The sequence below is a fragment of the Macrotis lagotis genome, chromosome 5, assembly GCF_037893015.1.
Source record: "Macrotis lagotis isolate mMagLag1 chromosome 5, bilby.v1.9.chrom.fasta, whole genome shotgun sequence".
Taxonomy (NCBI): Eukaryota; Metazoa; Chordata; class Mammalia; order Peramelemorphia; family Peramelidae; genus Macrotis; species Macrotis lagotis.
Window position 1 is genome coordinate 164,603,887 of NC_133662.1, and position 23,469 is coordinate 164,627,355.

The 23,469-nt window shown below is 35.6% G+C and overlaps 1 protein-coding gene across 1 annotated transcript in view; it reads left to right on the forward strand.

Annotated features, from left to right (window-relative positions):
- The window catches only part of PPP1R14C (protein phosphatase 1 regulatory inhibitor subunit 14C), a 105,809-nt gene that overhangs the window by 79,107 nt on the left and 3,233 nt on the right, over positions 1-23,469 (forward strand). Inside the window, exons 2-3 of the mRNA XM_074187812.1 lie at positions 3,056-3,139; positions 5,706-5,738. Coding sequence (XP_074043913.1) covers positions 3,056-3,139; positions 5,706-5,738 — 117 coding nt within the window. The remainder of the gene's footprint in view (positions 1-3,055; positions 3,140-5,705; positions 5,739-23,469) is intronic.

The following is a 23,469-nucleotide window of genomic DNA, read 5'->3' on the forward strand; positions in this document are numbered from 1 at the left end:
ACTGTGCCACCTAACCATCCCCATGGTCCTCTTTGAAAATGATGGACAAACATTAATAAAATATTATCATATAGGTTGTACTTGAGTTTGCTTTTGAAGGATGGGAAAAATTTCAAAAGACTGAGTAAGGAATAGATGATAAGGGAAGGGTACAGGTACTTCTATTTGTATGAAATGATATAAGCAACAGCACAGAGATAGAGAAAGGTAGGATGAATTTAGAGATTGTTGAGAAGCAATTTGGACTTTGAATATATGAAAGAAAATAGAAAAAAAGAAGAATAGTATAATGGATAGAGCTCTGAGCCTGGAATCAAGTCAGTTCAAATCTGACCCCAGATACTTCATAGATTTGTGACCATAGACAAGTCTCCTAATCCTTATTTGTCTCAGTTTCTCATCTATATAATGGGGATACAGTGGAGAAGGAAATGACAAACCACTTTAGAGCCCTTGCCAAGAAAACTGTGGACTAAAGTCTACGAGATTATGAACACAACTGAGTGACTGTACAATAAGAAGTATATAAAAAAGTCAGAAAGCAGATTGGGATAGAATCAGATTATGGAAGCTCTTATGAGTCAGGTGAGAGAGTATGTACTTTATTGGTATCAGATAAGAAGCTACTAAAGAAGAGTGAAATGATCAGGATTGTCCCTTAAGGAATATTAATCTACCCACAGTATGTAAGATGGATTGAAATGGAAAGAGATTGGGAGCAGGGAAACCAACTGAAGTTCTTATAGAAATAAAGGTAAGAGATTATGACTATAGTGATAGTGGGAACAGAAATAAAGGGACAGATGCAAAAGATCTTGAATGCACATCATTGGCTAGATTTGAGGACTGATTGATGAGGTAGTGGAATCCTAGAATCTCAGACTTAGTTATCATTTAATGTAACTTGTACTTGAAGAATAATTTCTTCTACATCAAGTCACCATCCAGACTCTACAGACTTCCAGTGATGGGGGATTTACAATCTCATGAGCAGACCCTCATTACATTTGAATAGTTACAACTCTTAGGAATTTTTTTCTTTTTATCAAGCCCAATCAGTCTTTCTCTGCATCTATTACCCATTAATTCTTAATTCTGTCCCCTGGGACCCTGCCAAGCAAATCTAATCTTTTTTTTAATGTGGTAATACTTCAAATATTTAGGATCAAAGGAATTAAAATTGGAAGGTACTTTAGAGATAATCTAATTCAATCTTCCACTTTTATAAACAAGGAAACTGAGTGACAAGAGGTCTTACCAAAACATATCATGTAGGTAGTAAGTAGTGGCCTGGATTGATAGTCTCTTCTACTCCAGGCTAATTATCATCAAAATTTTTTAAAAGAAGGTAGTACCAAATTTGAGTGACTGGGAAAATGGTAGTACTGTTTGCAGAAATAGGGAAGCTATGAAGTAAAACGAATTTTGGAGGGAAAAGATCAATTTGTTTTTGGGCAAGTTAAGGATGAAGTATCAAGACAACAAACAATTGGTAAAGTGTATTTATCATATTCATATCATATTCATGTATGTCTATATGTATTGAACATGTCCATTCAGTTGTTGTGTCCAGCTCTTCATGATCCCATTTGGGTTTTCTTGGAAAAGATTCTTGAGTGGTTTGCCATTTCCCACTCCAGCTCATTTTACAGATAGGAACCGAAGCAAAGAGAGACAAGTGACTTGTCCACAATCACACAGCTAGTAAGTGTCTAAGGCTGGATTTAAATCCAGAAAGATGAGTGTGTGTCTGTCTGTCTGTCTGTCTGTCTGTCTGTCTGTCTGTCTCTCTCTCTCTCTCTATGTATATACATATATATATGCACATATGTAGTATCTGACACTGACATATTAGAAGATTGTATTTGAAACAAACTATAAAAATGTGATAGTCACAGGAGAGCATAAATAGATATATTATATATATAATATATTATGTTGATATATATAAATAGTCAGAACCTTGAATAAGGCGTCTCATAGAAACTAAGTGACACAGAATTTGTAGACTATCTCTTAGGTGTTTCTTTCTTATGAATGAATATGTGAAAAAGCACCATGAAGGAATGTGCAGTCAAGAGCTTCAGGGGCTATTACAAAGAAGTCAAGGAAATAAGAACTAAGAAAAAGTCATTGACTCTGAAGATAGTTGACATTAAAAGGTCTTTAATTATTCCTGGAGTTATGGGAATAAAAGCTGAATTACAAGTTGAGAAGGAGTGATTTTTCTGAAAAGTTTGTTGGTAAAGGAGAGAAAGTGGGTGGGACAATAGCTTGAAGGAATGAAGGAATGAATTAATAGTGGGAAGAGTGTATGTTGGAAATAAGAAACCTGGATAAAAGTCAGCAATGGAGAGAGAGCATTGAAAGATTCAAAAAAGAAGCCTTAATAGATAGAATGAAGGGGCGGCTAGGTGGCGCAGTGGATAAAGCACTGGCCCTGGAGTCAGGAGTACCTGGGTTCAAATCTGATCTCAGACACTTAATAATTATCTAGCTGTGTGGCCTTGGGCAAGTCACTTAACCCCATTTGCCTTGCAAAAACCTAAAAAAAATAGATAGAATGAAATCGTGGGATGAGATCAATGCACAGGTGGAAAGGTTACCCTATGTAAGGGTAGAAGATCCTTGAGACAGGAGGAAGGAGAGATTTTTGCTATTTTCTTATAGTAATTTGAAGTGTGGTTCTGAAAGTGATTGGGAATGATTCACTGTATCTGCTGTTGGAATTAGCAGGAATTTCATAGTTTTGGGAACTGAATAAATGGAGTTTTGTATTTATTTCATTTTAAAAATGGTAATAACTTGATCATATTCCTGATTGGAGATATAACATTCTTGCTTACTAATTCCCTTCCCCCCATGGATATGTAATCTCTTGCTAAAGACTATACAGTTATTCTGAAGTATTTTTTTTTTTTGCTTATTCCTGGCCTATAGCACCATATTTTCCCTCTCCTACCTTAAAGATAAACTCTCTTGTAGGTTTTTTAAAAATGTATCACAGTCATAGCACAGTTCAGTTAACTCAACTAAAAATGCCTTTTTTTTAAAGGAAGAAGAGATGCCAGATGTAGAAATTGACATTGATGATCTTCTTGATGCAGATAGTGAAGAGGAGAGAGCTCTGAAATTACAGGTAAGTAGGTTTTAAAATAGTTAATATTCAAATAATGGATAGCTTAGTGGTTGTTTTCCTTTGTACTCCAAGAGGACCAAAATGACATTACTATGGTGGGGTCAATGTTCAGTGTGTCCTGCTGTGACTTTTACTGTGCTAAGAGCTGGGGAATCCAAAGAAAGACAAAAAACAAATAATTCCTGGTCTCAAAGAGCTCAGAGTGTAATGGGGGAAGATAAGATGCAAACACTGTGTACAAACAAGATATAATCAAGATAAATAGTGGGTTTCACAGGGAAGAGGAAATCAATAAAGGCTTCTCCTAGAAGCTGGTATATTAGCTGTGTTTTGAAGGAAGGCAGGAGGGAGAGATGAGGTGGGAAAGTATTCCAGGCATAAGGAAAAGTCAGTGAAGTTGGGAAATCAAGTGTTTTGTTTAAGAAACATCAAGGATACAGTGTCACTGGATTACAAAGAATGTGATGATGATCAAGCTGTTCATTATCAAAGAGAAGAGAATCTCTGAATTCAAATCTCCCATTATCTTTTTCTGTAGATAAGATTTATGGATCTTATATATATATCATCTCTCTCATTCTCACTGTTTTCCTGGGACCCAAAGAAGCACTATCCAGGGAGAAAAGTCATATCTTTAAAGATGATATGACTAGATGCTATGTAATTTGGGCTAGAAGTAATCACCCTGGCCAGGAGTCTATTACCTACACAGTATTGTAGTGCCCATTCAGTTGGATTCTCACAGTCCTTTTTTGTATTATTATTTTATTAGTTGAATGCTGTCAAAACATTCGATTTTATAGTGTGCTTCTCTGAGAACATGCTGGCAAAAAATGGAAAGTGTAATATCTGGTATTTTTTTAGTTTGAAACAAATACTTTACTATTTTCCTCTTTAGAGATGGTATCTAAAAACCATTTCTGCACCTAGGAGACTCTTAAGTTAATGAATCTCTATGATATGTCATTCTTCCTCACATTAAAATGTTGCTAGCCAAGGTTTTTGATCTCTAAAGATAATCAGGGATTTGCTTCCAATGAGCTAATAATTGATAAAGTCTTTGCAGTTGGGAAGTACCTCTAAATTGAACATTTTAGTTTTAAAGACCTTTTGTAAGCAATGAATAATCTTTGTAGGTGTTATTAATGGAGGTAGAATTATTCTAAGGTAGAATTAAGATCTAAGATAGAATAAAAATTGAAAAGAAAGTGAACATGGACAATACACCAAGAATGTAGAGAAATTAATAGCAAAGCAACATTTTCTCCAAAGATGATAGAATCATAGATATAAAGTTGGAAGATTTCTTAAAATTCATATAATTTAAATTTACTTTAGTGAAATGAGGTCCAAAGAGGTTATATAAATGGTAAGTAGCAGAATTATTTCACCCTGCTTCTTGTCTAACTTCTTACGCCATAGATGAGGAAATTTAGCCTGGAGGGGCTAAATGATTTGCACATGATCACAAATAAAGTTTGGAAACCCAATGGGGACTTGAAATTGGGGCTTTGGAGTTAGTCTGATGTAACTTCTGCAATATTCCCTTCTATTTCTTTGAATATTTAATATTAATAGTGAACTAGGGGGTGGCTAGGTGGCACAGTGGATAAAGCACCGGCCCTGGAGTCAGGAGTACCTGGGTTCAAATCTGGTCTCAGACACTTAATAATTATCTAGCTGTGTGGCCTTGGGAAAGCCACTTAACCCCATTTGCTGTGCAAAAACCTTAAAAAATAGTGAATTAGTAACAAAATGAGAGGAGAGGAAAGAGTGAAAAAAATCTGCTAAGTTAAGTGAGAACTCTTAAAAAATTCACATAGGTCATAGTTTTCATCTAATGCAGGGGTGGTGAATAGTCCAGCTACAAAATTATTTGGTGGAAACCCCAGAGGGGGCCTCAAAATTCAACAAATCTAGGAGTTTTTTAGGGGTGAATTAATTAAATGTTTCACCAAATATAGCAGGCTAATTTTTAAATTGATAATTTTGTATGGTCTGTGAATGATTTTATAAATATCCAAATGGCCCCTGGCAGAAAAAAAGATTCCCCACTAATGGGAGATAATAGTAGAGTGATCCACATAGTTATTTATTTCAGTTCACTATGGTGCTACATTCAAGGTAATAGGTGAGGTTGTTCTATTTTGACTGGACTTTGATGAATACTTTAATATCCTAGGAAAAAATCATAAAATTTTGAATTATGACTTGCCACTTCTCAGGGTAAGCTCTTTTCCTTTTCCTCTGAGAAGTACTGATACACCATTTGAAGACAGGATATTCATTTCAGTGCCAATGAAAGGATAGTTCCTTTTTTTCAGAAGCATGGAGTTGTCTCTGAGGTGAAATATTCTCCACTATGGGTTACAATATTCCTAAATACAAAAACTTTTCTTGCTTGAAGTTCATAAATTACATATTTAAGGAAAAAAAAGAATAACCCTAGAAAGGAGATGGGTGATCTTAAGTTGCCATGTTTAATATGGTATTTTGAAATGATTTTCAAAATTGTAATGACTTTTTATAGTTATTAAATTGATCTTTTTTCTGTCTTTAATTTTAGGAAGCTCTTGTAGACTGCTACAAACCAACAGAGGTAAACAAATCACTTTTCTTAATTGCCATGTTTCTTTTTTCTTTTTTTTTTATCTTGTTAAAGTAGTTTGTCTCCCTAAATAGACTTGATTGAAAAAATTAACTGGGTATATGATAATTGACAATCTGTATCCATACATATGTTTTAACAGTCTGGACCTGATGATTTCTAAGCCTGAACATGCCCAATTCAGGAAAAGTTGAAAACAAATGGAAATATACTCATTTAAAAATTTCTTCATAAAAAATCTCAACTTCATAGGAAATGCTAAGGAAATGGAATTACTCTAATCTAAGCTTTATAATTACAAATTTGGAAAATACACACTGTCAAGGGACACCTGTTCAACCTAGAAGATTATCAAGATAGTTGTATAATTCTGAGCTTTGTGTGAATGCTAAACCAGCTTACACACACAGACACACATACACACACACACGTATGTATACCCAACTTCTTGTAGAAATGAAAGGAGGGAAGGAAGGGGCAGCTAGGTGGCACAGTGGATGGAGCACCAGCCGTGGAGTCAGGGAGACCTGAGTGCAAATTTGACCTCAGACACTTAATAATTGCCTAGCTATGTGACCTTGGGCAATTCACTTAACCTCATTGCCTTAATTAAATTTAAAAAAAAAGAAAAAGGAAATTAAAAAGTGAAAGGAAATAGATATTTATATGAAATATTATAGTATTTAATATAGAGTAATAGGGTCTCAGCAATCATAAACAGATATAATAGAAAGATAAAATATTTTAAAAGAGATGTTTTAAATTTTCTATTTAATAGATTGAGTTCTGGACTTGAAGTCAGCAGAACTGGATTCTAATTCCACCTTTAAATTACTACCTGTGTGATCATGGGGACAGGTCATTTTAACCTCTCAGTGAATCACTTACTTCATCTATGAAATGTGGATAATGATACTTGTACTACCAACCTCACAAAGTTTTTATGAGGAAAGTGTTTCACAAATCTCTATATTTTATTGGTATTATTGTTCAATCTGTATATTATTGGTATTATTGTTCAAAGAATGTAAGATTCATGATGTCAGAAGCAATCTTCTTTATGTATTCTCAGTCTCTCAGACATAATAGGTATTTAATACATATTTACTGAATTGCTTTGAATTTCAAACTTAAACATTTTCTTTTGTAAAGTTCTCATAATGTTTGTAGTAACTTAAAAACTTTCATTTTCCAACTATACAATCACGTAAAGTCTTACTATAATCTCTCTGATATTACAAATAACTGTAGGTCTAGAGGATTGTTATCTTGCTTAAATTCTGCTAAAATGTTAGTCATATATTAATGCCATAAATAATGCCACATTTTGTAGATGAAGTCAGTGAGGCACTGAGAGGTTAAATGAATTGTCCCCATGATTACACAGGTAGTAATTTAAAGGTAGGATTTGAATCCAGCTCTGCTGACTTCAAGTCAGAACTCAATCTATTAAACAGATCATTTAAAACATCTCTTTAAAAAAAGTAAACAAACCAAAACAAAACCCTTTTTTTATTCTGAACTTAAACACCAAAGAAAGGAGCATTTCTTTACTTTTTTTATACACAATTTATTTATAGATACACAATAGAGCACAAAATAAGTGTTCTACTTGAAATTTCAGCTCATCATTTCATATCACTTACTTTAAAATACATGTATATATGTATATCTACATATATATATCTACATACACACACACACACACCTACCTTTTTTTTTAGTTAGTTTTTTTTCTTTTTTGCAAGGCAATGGGGTTAAGTGGCTTGCCCAAGGCCACACAGCTAGGTAATTATTAAGTGTCTGAGGTCGGATTTGAACTCAGGTACTCCTGACTCCAGGGCTGTTGCTCTATCCACTGTGCCACCTAGTCACCCACATATATACACCTTCTATTCTATCCCCTGCCTAATTAAAAATGAGTGAAAAAAATAAAAATCTTGTAATAAATGAGTATCATTAAACAAAATGATTTCATGCAGTGGCCATGTTCCAGAAATGAAAGTACATGATTGTGAGTGAGGTATAAGAAGACTAGAAAGGTATGAAGAGGCTAAGTTATGAAGAGCTTTGAATATCAGAGTATTTTGTCTTTGATCTTGAACATGATAAGGAGAGATTGGAGGGGTGTGTGTGTGTGTGTGTGTGTGTGTGTGATATGATTGGACCTGTACTTAGGAAATTCATTTAAGTAACTGAATGGAAGATGAATTGGAGCAGAGAGCAAACTGAAGCAGACAGGTCTATTCACAATAGTTCAGACATGAGGTGAAGAGGAATGCACTGGAGTGGCAGTATCATAGGAGAGCAGAAGGTATATTGGAGACATGCTACAAAGGAGAAATCAGCAGGTCTTTGCAGTAGCTTGGGTATGGATAGATAAGAGAGAGCAAGTCCAGGATTACTCCTAGATTGTAAACCTGAGGGATCAGTAGAATAGTATTGACTTCTACTGTAATAGGGAAGGTGGGAGAGAGAAAAGATCCAGTTTCCCCCATGTAGGATTATATTCAATTTTGCAGGGTAAACTCTTCTTGGTAGTAAGTCTATGTCATTTTGTAATACTGTAATCCAAGATCTCTCAATGAAGAAACTACCAATTTTCATATGGTCCTGACTGTGGTTTCTTGTTATTTGAATTGCTTTTTTTCCCTGGATGTTTTGAGTATTTTTCTTTTGACATGAAAGTTCTGGAGTTTAGTTCTTGGGAATTTTCCTTAGGATTCCTATCAGTGGATTCTTTCTGTCTTCACTCTCAGATTCTAGTATTCATTTATGATTTCTTGATATACAGGGCTTTTTATTTTATCATGGTTTACAGGGAATTCAATGATTCTTAAATGAGTTTTCCTTGACCTTTTTTTCCAAGTCAGTTATTGATATCAGGTATCAAACATTTCTTCTATTTGTTCGATATCTTGATTCAAATGGTGTTTCATGGAGTCTTTGGTCTATTCTTCTTTTCAGGAAGTCCATTTCTTGGTTTTTCTCAAAGATGTTTATTTCCCCCCCTTCAATTCTTTCCTATAATACTCTTAATTTCACTTATAATCCCCCTCCCTTTTTTAATTCTAATTGCATTTCTTCTAAGTAATCTTAAAGTATTCATGACCAGACTCAAAACTCTGCTGAATGCATATGTCTCTGGTCATGCTAGAAGGTTAAGGACTTGTTTGCTATTATCAGTGCTGGCTTTGCCTTTTTTCTTCCTCCTCACAACCCCTTTTTTATGGATTGTAAAGTTTTGGCTGAATTTTTGTATAGTTCTGAGATGGAATAAGATACTTACTCTAGTTTCTTATTAAATTTCTTGATCCTTATCTGTTCTGATGCTAATTTTAGGTTTGTACTGGTATAGGTATGTGGGATCAGGGCCATTTACCTCCATTCAGGTAGTTTACCTTGGCTAGAAGTTGAATCAAAGAAAAAAAAATTTTTAAATAGAGAGTTCTAGAAAGTTATTTAGCTTAGCTTCTTCATTTTATAAATGAGTAAACTGAAGCCAAGTAAATATAAATGATTTGCTTTAGGTCAAACAGGTGTAACCAAAACCTGAGTCCAATTCTCCTTGTCCCCCTTTTCAATGTAGAATGTTCACTAGTGATAGAGAAGATTTATTATGGGAATCATTTTTTTCTAATTGGGTGATTTTCTCAGTGTTGTAGAACCAAGGCATAACTTCAGTTCTTGCATCTGTTTTGTTATCTATTAGGGGGTTTTGGGTGATAATTATATTGTCATTGAAGCTTACAGTTTGACATGGGTCAATGATTAAGTACAGATTGACCAAGCCAGGTGCTGAGGTGAGTGGCTCTCACTCTGGGTCTCAGTGATATCACAGGTTGTGTTACCGTCACCATGTTCTTTTGCGGTGAAGTGTATATCTGATGCTGGCTTTCCCATAGAAATGTTCTCTGAAGAGAAGACAGAGATTTGTGTGACATGCGATTTGGCACAATTACTTAACTGTTGGACTTCATGTGGTTTGTGTTTCCTCCTGTCTCAATGAAACAGTAAGACTAGAGGGTATCTAAATGTTCCTCCCCACTCTACATGGTTCTGTCATCACTATCCACTGTGATCTTTTGTTGAAGCTTTTCAAGTTTTTCATCACCAGCTAAAGGATAGCTGTTTTGAAGAATGGAACTTTATGGTCAGCAACAAGGTGTCAGCTTTGTCACTGCTACTTGTGCTTCTTTTATAACTGCACCTCTCTTTGTGTGTATCTCTTTTTCTTTCTCATTTTATTGCCATAATAATCTCTTCTTACCTTCTCCAATGGTCTTCTTAAGACCAATTCTGAAGAATTAGAAACTGGTGGAAGGAGCTATTTTCTTTTGAATTACTTTCAAAAATTAAATTCAGATTTTGATATGTCATTTTTTCAGTAATTGATTACCAACCTTCTACCCACTCAGTGCTCAGTGATCTTACAGCCTCAGTAACATCATCATATCAACACACATTCACTAAAACACCCATTGTGTGACTAAGCATTGATGATACAGTGATAAAAATAAAGAAGTCCCTGAATTCAAGGAGCTTACACTGTATCTGGGTAAGAAGATGTGCGTAAATAACTAAGTTCAAACTACTTACAAAGTAAATACAAAGTAAGTTGTTCATGTAGGGATACTTATAACATGAAAAATATATACTTTTGGCATTTAAAACACTATAAACATGAGCTCTATGTGTGTGTGAGTTATGCATAAATAGACACATCCTATCACTTTGTTGCTGACCATGAAGTCCCATCTTTCAAACAGCTATCCTTTTTTTTAAATTAAAGATTTTATTTATTTTGAGTTTTACAATTTTTTCCCTAATCTTACTTCCCTCCCCCCACAGAAGGTAGTTTGTCAGTCTTTACATTGTTTGCATGGTATACATTGATTCAAATTGAGTGTGATGAGAGAGAAATTATATCCTTAAAGAAAAAACATAAAGTATAAGAGATAGCAAGATCAGACAATAGTATATCAGGTTTTTTCTAAATTTAAGGTAGCATTCCTTGGTCTTTATTCAATCTTCACAGTTCTTTCTCAGGATACAGATGGTATTCTCCATTGCAGAGATCCCCAAATTGTGCCTGATTGTTGCACTGATGGAATGAGCAAGTCCATCAAGTTTGATCATTGCCCCCATGTTGCTGTTAGGGTATACAGTGTTTCTCTGGTTCTGCTCATCTCACTCAGCATCAGTTCATGCAAATCCCTCCAGGCTTCCCTGAATTCCCATCCCTCCTGGTTTCTAATAGAACAACAGTGTCCCATGACATACATATATCACAGTTTGCTAAGCCATTCCCCGATTGAAGGATATTTACTTGATTTCCAATTCTTTGCCACCACAAACAGGGCTGCTTTGAATATTTTTGTACAAGTGATGTTTTTACCCTTTTTCATCATCTTTTTCAGGGTACAGACCCAGTAGTGGTATTGCTGGATCAAAGGGTATGCTCATTTTTGTTGCCCTTTGGGTGTAGTTCCAAATTTCTCTCCAGAAAGGTTGGATGAGTTCACAGCTCCACCAACAATGTAATAGTGTCCCAGATTTCCCACAACCCTTCCATCAATGATCATTATCCTTTCTGGTCATATTGGCCAGTCTGAGAGGTATCAGGTGGTACCTCAGAGAAGCTTTAATTTGAATTTCTCTAATAAGTAATAATTTAGAGCATTTTTTCATATGGCTATGGATTGCTTTGATTTCCTCATCTGTAAATTGTCTTTGCATATCCTTTGACCATTTGTCAATTGGGGAATGGCTTTTTTTAAAAAAAATATGACTCAATTTTCTGTATATTTTAGAAATGAGTCCTTTGTCAGAAACATAAGTTGTAAAGATTGCAAAACAGCTATCCTTTAGCTGGTGATGGGAAACTTGAAAAGCTTCAGCAAAAGACCACAGTGAATAGTGATGACAACCATGTAGAGTGGGGAGGAACATTTATATACCCTTTAGTCTTACTGTTTCATTGAGATAGTAGGAAACACAAACCGCTTGAAGCTCAGCAGTTAAGTAATTGTGCCAAATCACAGCACATGCTCAGCACAGAGATAGGAGTCCTTTCTTCCCACCTGGTCAAATATCTTTCTAATAACCTTCATTTCTCTCTTAATTATGAGAGCATCAATGCTCAAAGAATTTGAGAGTTTCAAAGATATATATTAATACTAGAAATTATAGTCATTATATAATATGGGATGTATATTATATATAAATAACTTATTTATAAAGATGAATTTTTAAAAAAGAAATCGAGGCAAGAATCCTTAATAGCTTAACTTTGTATGCTGGCTTTTGGAGTATGATATAACTGCTAGAGAAAACATAAGAGACTTCACTAGCCATATGTATAAAGATCACAGATGGTATTCTGGCAATTTAATCAATTATTCTTTTATTTATTTAAGGGGTTAAGCGACATGCCCAAGGCCACACAGCTAGGCAATTATTGTCTCAGGCTGGATTTGAACTCAGGTCCTCTTGACTACAGAGCCAATGCTCTATCCACTGCCCCACAGACCTTTTTCTGAATCCTGTTTCTGGTTCTCCCTTTGAACTTCTGTAACAAAGACCATCTCAGTTAGAATTGGGGATCAGTTATGAACTATAGAAAGAATGAATTGAGAAGACTACTTTACATTTTATCATATGAATCATAGAGGAATGTGACTCAATAACTGGTAGATTGCAGCTATCCCAGGAAAAAGACTGGAAGAAGTGAATAAACCTTGGGTACTGGGGGAATTAGGTAAATATAAGGATGTGACTGGAGTTGATTTAGAGAAAAAAATCAATTAACTCAGCCTCTAAGTAAAAAAGCTTTTGAGTTTTGACAAGTCAGTCTTTTATAATCCTTTGCTTTCTTTTTTTAACACTAAAAGAAGGCATCTTTAAATTAGAAAACATAATTATTTCACATCTTTCGAAGTTGGACATTGACAACTCAGGATTCTCAGGTGATCAGTTCCCTTACATGTGTTTGCAAAATTTATAAGGATAGTAAGAAAGCTGGAAAAACTGAAGATCAAGAAAGTCAAAAGATCATCTGAACTTGTTTTTGGCATATAGTCAGGGAGTGTTTATTTGCTGACCTCAGTTCCACACTCTCTCTGAAAGAGATATGATATTAATATTAAGAAAGATATGCAATCTAGAATGCCATTACAATGCTCTCTGTTGGAATTTTTTGGTATAACTTATTTCCACGAAGCATTAAAAAAAATTCAAGATGGTAGAGACTCGATAAGTCAGGCATTACCTCATGATTTATGGGGGGTGAGTCTCATGATTTCAAAATCAACAAGAGATGAAGATATGAATTTATTGTTTTCCTGGAAAGAAGACTGAATATGATGTAAAAATAATATGGTTTTAATGCTGTGATTGTTTTGTACTATAAATGAAGATTATGATCACAAAATTTAATATTTGTTTTGTGAGAGCCAAGAAAAATATTCATGTATTTATGGGGAATGTTTTTTATTGCAAAGAGAAAAAAATGAGAATCTCAGTAAGATTTATGAACCATGGTATCATAGATTGAAAGCTGTATAGGACCTCAGAGATCCTAGTTCTAATCTCTTATTTTATAAAAAATGAAACTAAGGCTTGGACTATTAAATAACTTACTCAGAGTCACATAAGTAGTGTCAGAGGCCATTGTTCTACAGTTTTTTCCAACATTCTTTTGGAGAATAATGACTTTCATAAAAATATAGAAATAATCATTTCTGTCTATTCTGAATTATGATTTAATTTCATCAGATTATTTGTCAATTTCAATCTATGCTTATGAATAAATGTTTGGACTTTGGGGAGCCCATTAATAAGACTGGATATCTGAGTGGTTGAATAAAACTGAGTAAAATGAATTAAAATTGGTTAGAGTTTCTACAAAATAGCTTATTCCAAGAAAAAAAAAATAGTCTGAAGCTTCAGATTAATGAGAACCTCCCCATTGGAAGGGCGAATTCACTTTAAAGGTAGTTTGTTTCCTCTTCAAGAAAATGAATAGCTAACATGGTATCAGAGGTTTTGAGTTAGCAAAGGGAAAAACAGATAAGACCACTGGGAAATTATACTGGCAGAAGTCATTATGACAAAAATATCTTCCCCGTAACATTTTCCCAAGCCCCTTTTCAGATAATGAAAAATGGAATGAGGTCTGGTTTATGTATACCAAAAACTAACCTCCGTGAAGATAAACAAGAAAAAAGTAAATAAGTGATAGGCCATGGTGGATTTGGCTTTGGTGCATGTACCAGGACACAACCATACTGCTGCTTCACCATGGGTCTACTGGTGGCCCTGACTTGGGTTGTTATGAATCAGTATTGATTCAGCAACAGTTTGTATTGTCTTACTTCCTGCATGTGTATGTATCCATTGTTATATTTCTGAACAGCTAGCTTCTTTGTCTCTTAGAGAGAACTTACTTTGCCATTTGGAATCTTTTTGTAGTACTATCATTACCTTTTAAAGACTAGTTGACTACCTTTTACATATTATCCTTCCTTACCTGAACTTTGGTGTTTCTGGAAATATTTCTCTCTTTTTGTCCTGCTTGGTCTGCTTAATTCCCCAATAATCTGATGAATGTAACATTTAAAAAATTCTCAACCTCAGTTCTGTTTGACTTGTTTTGCATTCATTTTACTGGGAGAGGCTTGACCAGGAGCAGATGGCTCCTGTGGATCTGAATTTTCGAGTAAATGATGAGGTTAGTAGGAAATGAGAAATGAGGGGGGGATTGTGGGAAAAGACTGGGGATCTGTGGCAGAGATATCATAGTTTTAGTAGGGGATATGGTCATAGAGTAAACAACATGGAATTAGATAGCTTTCAGAATACTAGTTTCTTGTTTTTTCTTTCTCCATTCTTACATATTGATAGGGAAGGGTATTGCTTCTTGGAATGTTATTACCCAATATTCACCAATATATACTTAGGATCATTCATTATTTACAGGATTTCTATTTCTGGCTAAGCCATGAAAAGATAATATTTGGGGCACTTAGAGGGGGAAAAAAGACTTTTAGCCCTGAAATAAAATGATTATTTCTTTTCCCAGTTATCAAAAGCACCCATCTAGGGGTGGCTAGGTGGTGCAGTGCATAAAGCACTGGCCCTGGAGTCAGGAGTACCTGGGTTCAAATCCGGTCTCAGACATTTAATAATTACCTAGCTGTGTGGCCTTGGGCAAGCCACTTAACCCCATTTGCCTTGCAAAAACCTAAAAAAAAAGCACCCATCTTTCTTACGTTGTCATCAACATTTTTTGACAGATGAATTCTTTGAATTCCCAGGGAAGTATAACAGATGTCTAACTACATTGATAATTATAAAATACTTATTCATCTGTCACCTCTCGTATGTGGTTTTATAAGTAAGTAGGAGCCACGGGGATCATTGGAATCGGGGTGGGGCAATGGGAGAAGAGTATGTACTAGGTTAGAGAAGGGCTACCATATATCTCTTTCTCTTTGATAGAGTCAGTATAGATAAGGCACCAGAGGCACCCTCAACTTTCATGGTTGCTCCTAGATCTTATTGAAAATTTACAACAGTAACTTTGAGAGATTATTTCCAGAAAAATGTAATTAAATACACACACACATATAAAATAGGTTGTTTGATTTTATTCAAATAGCAAGTCAGTAGGATCCTGTGAATCAGGTAACTGCACATTAAGGCTGGCACATAGTAAGCCCTTAATAAATGCTGATTGGCTGTTTCTAAGAGTATTAGAAATAGCATTTTTTTCTATTTTCCATTGCTGCTGCTTCTTCTCACTTTCCCTTGCAACCAAGACACTAATTTCCATTTCTCACCAAATACTTATCATTCTCCCTAACTCTGTTTGGCATTCTTATTGTCAATTTTTAACCTTCCTTTACCACCTACCATTGCCGGACCTTAATTTTAATTTTAGTATAATTTTTACACAAATGTTTTCATTCATTCATTATTTACCCTTAGAGACTCTTGTTCCTAGATTTCTATTACTTCTTTTCTTATAAGGTAGCCATTGTCACATAAATGGAGAGCATCACAATGACTACTACTTCCCTTCCAGATGGGTTACTTCTCTTCCCTTTCCTCTATCCCTCATATTATCTGCCTGGATAAAAGAGATTCTGATTAGCTATGGTTGCCCAAAGCTCTAAAAGGTTTTTCAACTAAAGAAAAGGACATTGGCAAAACAATCCAAGAATATTCATAGAATTGCATGTGTATTTTATAGTGCCCATCTGTACATATCTCTCTTCTCTACTTTAGTATTTCTGAAACAGCAACATTGCTGTGTGCCGTTTTGCTACATGGCAGAATATGGCTAGCTGAAGGGTAACAAAGCATTTCTCCAAGCCATGGACATATGATTTGGAATTTCTTCTTTGGGAAGAGTAGAAGGAATGCATTCTCCCTAGGACTGGGCCCCTTCTACACCATTTGAGGAAACTCTGGAAGCTTTCACAGTTCTTGGTGGGACAGATCACCTATCCTTTCCTGTGTCTATATCCAAGGTAGGGCTTTTCTTGGCACTACCTTGCCCGTTCCTTCTTAGATGCTCTCTTCTACCTTCCCATCCCCAGGGACTTGGTATCACATTGTCATCAGTCCCAGTGGAGACCTTCTTCCCAATGGAATTGTCCCCTGCCCTTCTATAGGCAACACAGCCCTTCCCTGCCCATCTAAATATGCTTCAGAAGCGGTTTTGACTCTGCTATATTAGATTCCAATTCCTTTGATTGTTTTTTTTTTTTTTTGGTTTGTATGAATGTAAGTTAGCTGAAACAGCATGAGCTGTCTGCCAAATGAAACAATTTGCCACCCAGAACATTAATTCATTGCTCTCTATGGGTGATGCTGTTTATTATGCATCATGGAGAAGGCAATTATACAACAAGGGCAAGAAATACTTTCTTCTTTCAAAGGATTGACTATCTAAAAGGGTCAGTAAATGCAACATGTGGGCTATAGGATAAGACTATGAGAAGGGGATATTGGTCATACTGAGGTTAGTAGAGGGCAGTCCAGCTTAGCATAAAAGGATTTTATGGCAGAAATGAATATTGAGTTGAATTTCTTAAGAAGGGATAATTTAGGTTGGGGGAAGGATGAGAAAACATTATGAGTTTGGGAAGATTGGCATGACCAAAGGTTTAGAGGGAGGAAGAGGGCAAAAAGGTGAGGGAAAGGTTAGTTGAGGATAGTTAGAAAGTTTGCCTGGCAGGAACTCAGTATGAGTCAGGAAAATGGAAAGGATTTGTGCTTGTGGGGAAGGTGGTCAGGAAATGCCAAAGAAGGAATGCTTTTAAGTCTGCTGTCAAACATTTTGTGTCTAATCTGAAGGATAGACCTAGGCTTACAATGATGCTTTAAAGAAGGGAAGTTAGAAAGTCTATGGCACTTTGGGGAAGGGAGATTTTGATGATAGCATAAGGAACAGATCAAGGAAAAAAGACCCCCAAATAAAATCCAGCAAGGGGAAAGCTATGGAAATAACTTCTACCACCCAGTGAATGAGGAGAAAGGCCAGTCTGATGTTCACAGAAATAACATCCTTTGTTGTCTGAAACATGGTTAAAGGGACAACATACAGAGTCAGGGAAATGTGAGTTGTTGGCACCACTCACTGCTTCATCTGAAGAGATTCTCATTGGCTCCTCAATGAACAAGATAACGGCCTGACCCGAGCTGCCAGCTGTTTTCATGGCTATCACGTAACCCAATCTCACCTTCCTTAATCAAACCTTTTCCACAGGGAAGGTGGCATTGATTGCATTTATCTTAGTGCAAATCATGTTGGCATGGTCCTAATTTAAATAGTACATACTAGAAATGAAATCCTTGATCTAAAGTCAGAATGTTCACACAAAGTGACCTCTTCTGCACATTAACAGGGAGTTTGGTTCAAAGAGTATTTTTGTTTTTATAATTCAACTTCTTTTTCTCTGATGTGTTTTTCTTTCTCCTCTCTTTCCCCCCTTCCCTCAGTGCAAAACTCATGATCATAAATATTATAGATCTGCCTTCCCATAACAAGAATAATCAACTTCCTTCAGAAAACTACATTGAATCATCATTCAGAATGGTGATTTAGTTTTAGAAACATTTTGAGACACATGAGATAAATAATTGTGGAGATTGGTTAGGAGATAGATAACTTTTTCTTTTTCTTTTATCGATGAAATGATCAGTCCTTGTATTCCCATCTGACATTCTGAGAAGTTTCTTAGTAAATCTGAAGAAGAGATGTTACTTTTGAAATGCTGGGTTCTGATGACCAGATTGCCTATTAGAAATCATAGCCCTCTAAAAAAGGATTTTGTTGGTTAGAAAACAAATGATTTCACAATCTTTAAAGCATTTAAAAATTGCATTCTACTTATTGAAACTCCGACTTGAAAAGAAAAAAAAATCGGACTGTTCTTTGAGTCATGTGTTCTAAGTTAATGCATACACTTGGATAGAACTCTGTACTTGGAACTGAAGGTCTTTGGATTCCAACCCTGATAGCTACTTACGTGAATTTGACAAAATTCTTAAACTTCTCTGCTTCTCAGTTTCCTCATATGTAAAATAGGTGAGGTGAGTGAGATAAATTTAAAGTGTTAAACCTATGATCTTATTTTCTTTTGAGGTTCATTCTGACTCCAGAGCTAGTACTCTGCCCACTGCACCATCCAGCTGCTTCTATCTACATTTTCCAGTCAGAAAATGTTAGTTCTTTCTAGCACCTCAGGAATCATCCAATTCAACTCCTCATTTTAGGGGTGTACCTTGCAAAAGTGACCCAATAAGTTTAATGACAGAGCATGGTCTAAATCCTAGATTTATCAACTTGTTAGTCCAGCGATTTTTCAAACAGCTTACAAGCATTCATTAAGCATCTATTAAGTGCTAAACACTGTGTTGATGCTGGGATACACACACACTATGGGATATAGTAGATAGAGCACTGGCCCTTGAATCAGGAGGACTTAAGTTTGAATTCAGTCTTAGATAACTTACTAGTTGTATGACCCTGGTCAAGTCACTTAACCCTATTTGCCCAAGCCCCCAAACAACGTGTGTGGGGGGGAACAGATGCTTCACTTATATTCTAGAATCTATATTTTATTGGCCAAGATAGAAACAATGCACTATTTTTACTACTACAATTACTACTACTACTACTACTACTATTACTACTGATATGATAGAGATGCAGAGAGAGGTAAAGATGGATATGCTTCAGTTCTGACACTTTATAATGCCATTCTTTTGAGGATGTCACAATGCCTAGTCCTCTGGAGTTAGAGAATGAAAATAATTCCAGATCATCTGAGAAGACCTAATACCTTTAAATTAAGTGCAGATATTGTATTTTGGTGACAGTCTGTTTAATAGAAAAAAGGGAGGAGATGCCAGAAACAGGAAATTTGGCAAGGAAATTGTTACAGATGCTATTGCTTCTCTAGCTGGGCAAAAAGAAAGGCCAATCCAATTTTAAGGTTTACTAAACCGGATGCTAAAATTACCCTCATATTAGTTGGGAATTCTTAGTTGTTTCTGTTAACCCCCTTTTCCTCAAATCCAAGTATATGTTTCTACAGTTTAATAGCTAACTTGTTTCAATCTATCATGGTTTCTGCCTTAACAGCCTTTCTATATTCCCTGATTTTTTTTTAAGTTAAATTTTATTTTTTCAGTGATTAAGCATCTATTTTTCTCCCTTCCATCTCCCTCTCTAAAAAGGAAAAAAAGAAAAGCCCTACAATAAACTTGCATAGTAAAGCAAGATTAATTCCCATGGGTCCACAATGTCTCAAAATGTGCCACTGTGCTCATGTTGTCCATCATCTCTCTGTTAGGTCTGTTCTCCACCTGGTTAAGGATAAAGGGCTTTCTAAAAGTGTATGTTATTATTGTTATTCTGTTTTTCTCCTTTCTACCACTACTACTACAGTATCAGTGTAGCCACTGCTTTGTCCCTAGACATGGAATGTCTGCTAAGAAAGTAATCATCATCATAATCATAATAATAAGACTTTATATTTGTACAATGCTAAACCAGGACATTTGTAATTGAATGTCCATGGAAGTTCTTGGAACACTAAAAAGTCTCCTGCAGTGCACCTCTGTTTCTGTTATGTAAAATTAGAAGGAAAGGGGAGACAACCTTTAAAACTCCACCTCATTCTAAGATTGGATTACTTGCCAGTTGTTAATGAAATTACTGAAATTACTTTGTACATATTTTGCATTCAAGTGGCAGTGTGATGTTATGGATAGAAAACTGGTTTCAGAGTCAGGAAGATTTTTTTCTTATTTTATTTTATTTTATTTTATTTTATTTTATTTTATTTTATTTTATTTTATTTTATTTTATTTTATTTTATTTTATTTTATTTTATTTTATTTTATTTTATTTTTTTAAGGCAGTGGGGTTAAGTGGCTTGCCCAAGGCCACACAGCTAGGTAATTATTAAGTATTTGAGGCCGGATTTGAACTCAGGTATTCCTGACTCCTTGGCCGGTGCGCTATCCACTGTGCCACCTAGCTACCCCGAGTCAGGAAGATTTCAATTTAAGTTACACTTTTGATCTATATTGGCTTCATAATGTGGGAAAGACAGTTAACTTCTCATTGTTCAAGGGAACTCATGAAGACTTCAAATAGCAGAACAGGTATTCATCTGCATGGAAGGGAGTTTCCTCATTGGCATTCACTATGCCAGTGAAATCACTGGTCCAGTTTAACACAAAAGAGTACAGAATTTCTTTAATTTTTCTCTTTATTTCCTTTATGCCTAGATTACAGGCAGTATTTAATAAATTGATTTGAATTGAACTGAAAATGACATTAGATTAAGCCTCTAAACACCATATTAGACACTCTTTGATTCTATCTGCTGAGTAGACCAGGTCTCTTGTTAGATCCTAGATTATAAAGTCCATGAGGCCTTATTCCTTATTCAAGTTAGTGACCCAAACATAGCACTGAATATATTTTTTAAATAGATTGATTAGGGACATTTTGTTTGTGTTTTTATGCATTTTAATGAGAAGGAAAGACTTGGGTTATTTAAAAAATGTTCATCCCAACATGTAGAATCTTCTTCCCTGTTCCCCTTTTTCCTCTGACCACATATACCCATATACCCATCAAATATTTCTTAAATTACCTCCTCCAAATAAGGCACAGTTTTAGATACTTGGGATAAAAAAATAAATATGAAAACTAGGTTCTTCCCCAGAGAGTTTATGTCCTACTGGGGGGATAAACTACATAGATATAAAGAAATATAAGATAATATGAAGAAAGAATATGAACAATAAGGGGAATCAGAAAAAATTTCCTATAGAAAGTGATACCTGAGCAGACATTTGAAGGAAGGAAACAAAGTATTCTAAAAACTGAGTAAGGAGTACATTCCAAACAAAGGTGATAATCTCTATAGAGCACAGAATTAGGAGAGAGAATGCTGAATAAAGGGAAAACAAATAGCTTCTTTGGCTGGACTGAGGGGGAATGATTTTAAATAAATTTGGAAAGGTAGACTGGGACCAGATTGAGAAGGATTTTTAAGTGCCAGAAAGAGGAATTTGTATTTGAATCCAGAGGCAATTTTGCCACTAATGATTTTGAAGCAGTAAAATAACTTTATCACAACTGGCATGGAGTGAAAAGTGGGGAGACTAGAAGTAGGGAAGTCAATTAAGAAGCTATTATTAACACGATTTGGCTGATGGCTAACAAATGCTTAAATTATGCCATGGGGGATCGACAAGCAATTTGGAGACTGGATGTACATCATTTGGCAACTCTTTGGATATAGAGGATGTGGGAACATGAAGACTAGAGGGTGACTTTGAGGTTCCATATCTGAGTTTCTATAAGGTTGGGGATGGTCTCAACAGAAACATGGAAGCTTAGATGAAGGGCAAGATTTGAGGGGAAGAAAATGAATTATGTTTTAGATAAGTTAAATTTGGTATGCCTGAGGCATGTCCATCACATGTTTGGAGCTCATGCAGATGGAGCTCAGAAGAGATGAGAACTGAAAATATAGAGTTAGCTCCTTAGAGGTAATAGCCCAACCCTTTAAGAATTCTAAAGATGGGGTATAGAAGAATAAGAGGCATAGGGTCACAGGGAGGATATTCTCACTTCCAGGGACTCAATAAAGGGGAGTCAGAAGGAGCAAGTGAAAGAATCTGGAGAGATTAGTGTCACAAAAAGCTAAAGGAAAAAACAAATCAAACCAAGCAAAGAAAACTAAACACTACTGGAGGAGCTCATTTTTGGGAGAAGTTATTAGTAGTAGCAAAGCCAGCATAGAAGTCAGGAAGGAGAGGAACTGAGAAAAGACTTGAATTCCTCATTTAAAAGATTATTGGCAACACTAGAGACAGCAACTTCAGCCCAATGACAAGTCTAGAAGCCAGAGTGCAAGAGGTTAAGAAGCTCTTATCCTAATTTTAGTGCCAAGATTTGCTGCTGCAGCTGCATCTCTGGGACAAAAGAGTGAAAGTCAACTCAATGAATTTGGCTGAATTGGTGTCTGATCACCAGAACTGAATTTGCCTAAGATCAAATGATGTTGTGACCATCAATGACCAACGAATTCATTGATCTCATCTGCATGTTTGCATGTTTCAATATAATTCCACCCATGGCAAATTCAAGGTTACTATCAAGGTTGAGACTGGGAGGCTAGTGATAAATAGAAAAGAGATTACTATTTTTTTAGTAGCACAGTCCCATCAGTATTAAATGAAGCTATGCTGGAGTTGGGTGTTCACTGGTCTTTGTGCCACTTTGAAAAATATTGAGGTTCCCTTCAAAGGTGGAGCTAAAAATGTCATCATATATGCTCCTTTGGCTGATGGCTCTACGTGACAGGAATGAATCTTGAGAAATATAATTCACTTAACATTTTCAGTTTTGCCTCCCACTTTGATGCTGATATTCCAATTGCCCTTAATGACCATTTTGTCAAGCTTGTTTTTTGGTATGGCAATGAGTATAGTTAAAATCAGCATGGTTTAGTAGATACTATGGTTTACATAGCCTCCAAAAGTAGAAAGTAAAGAAGAAAAACCATGGATCTTCATCCCCAGTCAAAAGAGGAGACACACTACTAGGGAGTTCACCCTACAAATCTATTTCCAATCTCATATCTGCTCCAATAGCCCCTACCTAAGACACACCCTCCTGTGGCATGGGGGAGAAACATAATGAAGTCCTATATTTTGTTCCATTAATAAAATTACTATAGTGCAAAAAATGTATGGGAGATAAGGTGATAGAAATAATAATATAAAAGTGTAGCTGATTCTCAGATTTGGGTAAGAAAAGGGAGGAGAGATTAATTTAGGACGATAACTTATGGGGATGGCAGGATCAAATGAAAAATTTTTAAGGATTATGGAGGCATGGGTATGTTTGCATGTTGCATGTGGAAAGCTTTCTCAGGTAGTATATGCTTTCAAAAATGCAGGAAAATATTGTGGAAAACTAGCAGGAGAGAGTGTTCCATTTTCAAAAAGATAAAAATCTGATGTGTGTGTTTGTGTGTGTGTGTGTATGTGTGTGTGTGTGTGTGTGTGTGTGTGTGTGTGTGTGATGTGGTAAAAGAGATGCAGATTTTTTAGTCTGTAGTACATAGAATAAGATGAGCTATCATTTGTCAACATGTTGCCAAGTAGAGAATCTATAGAG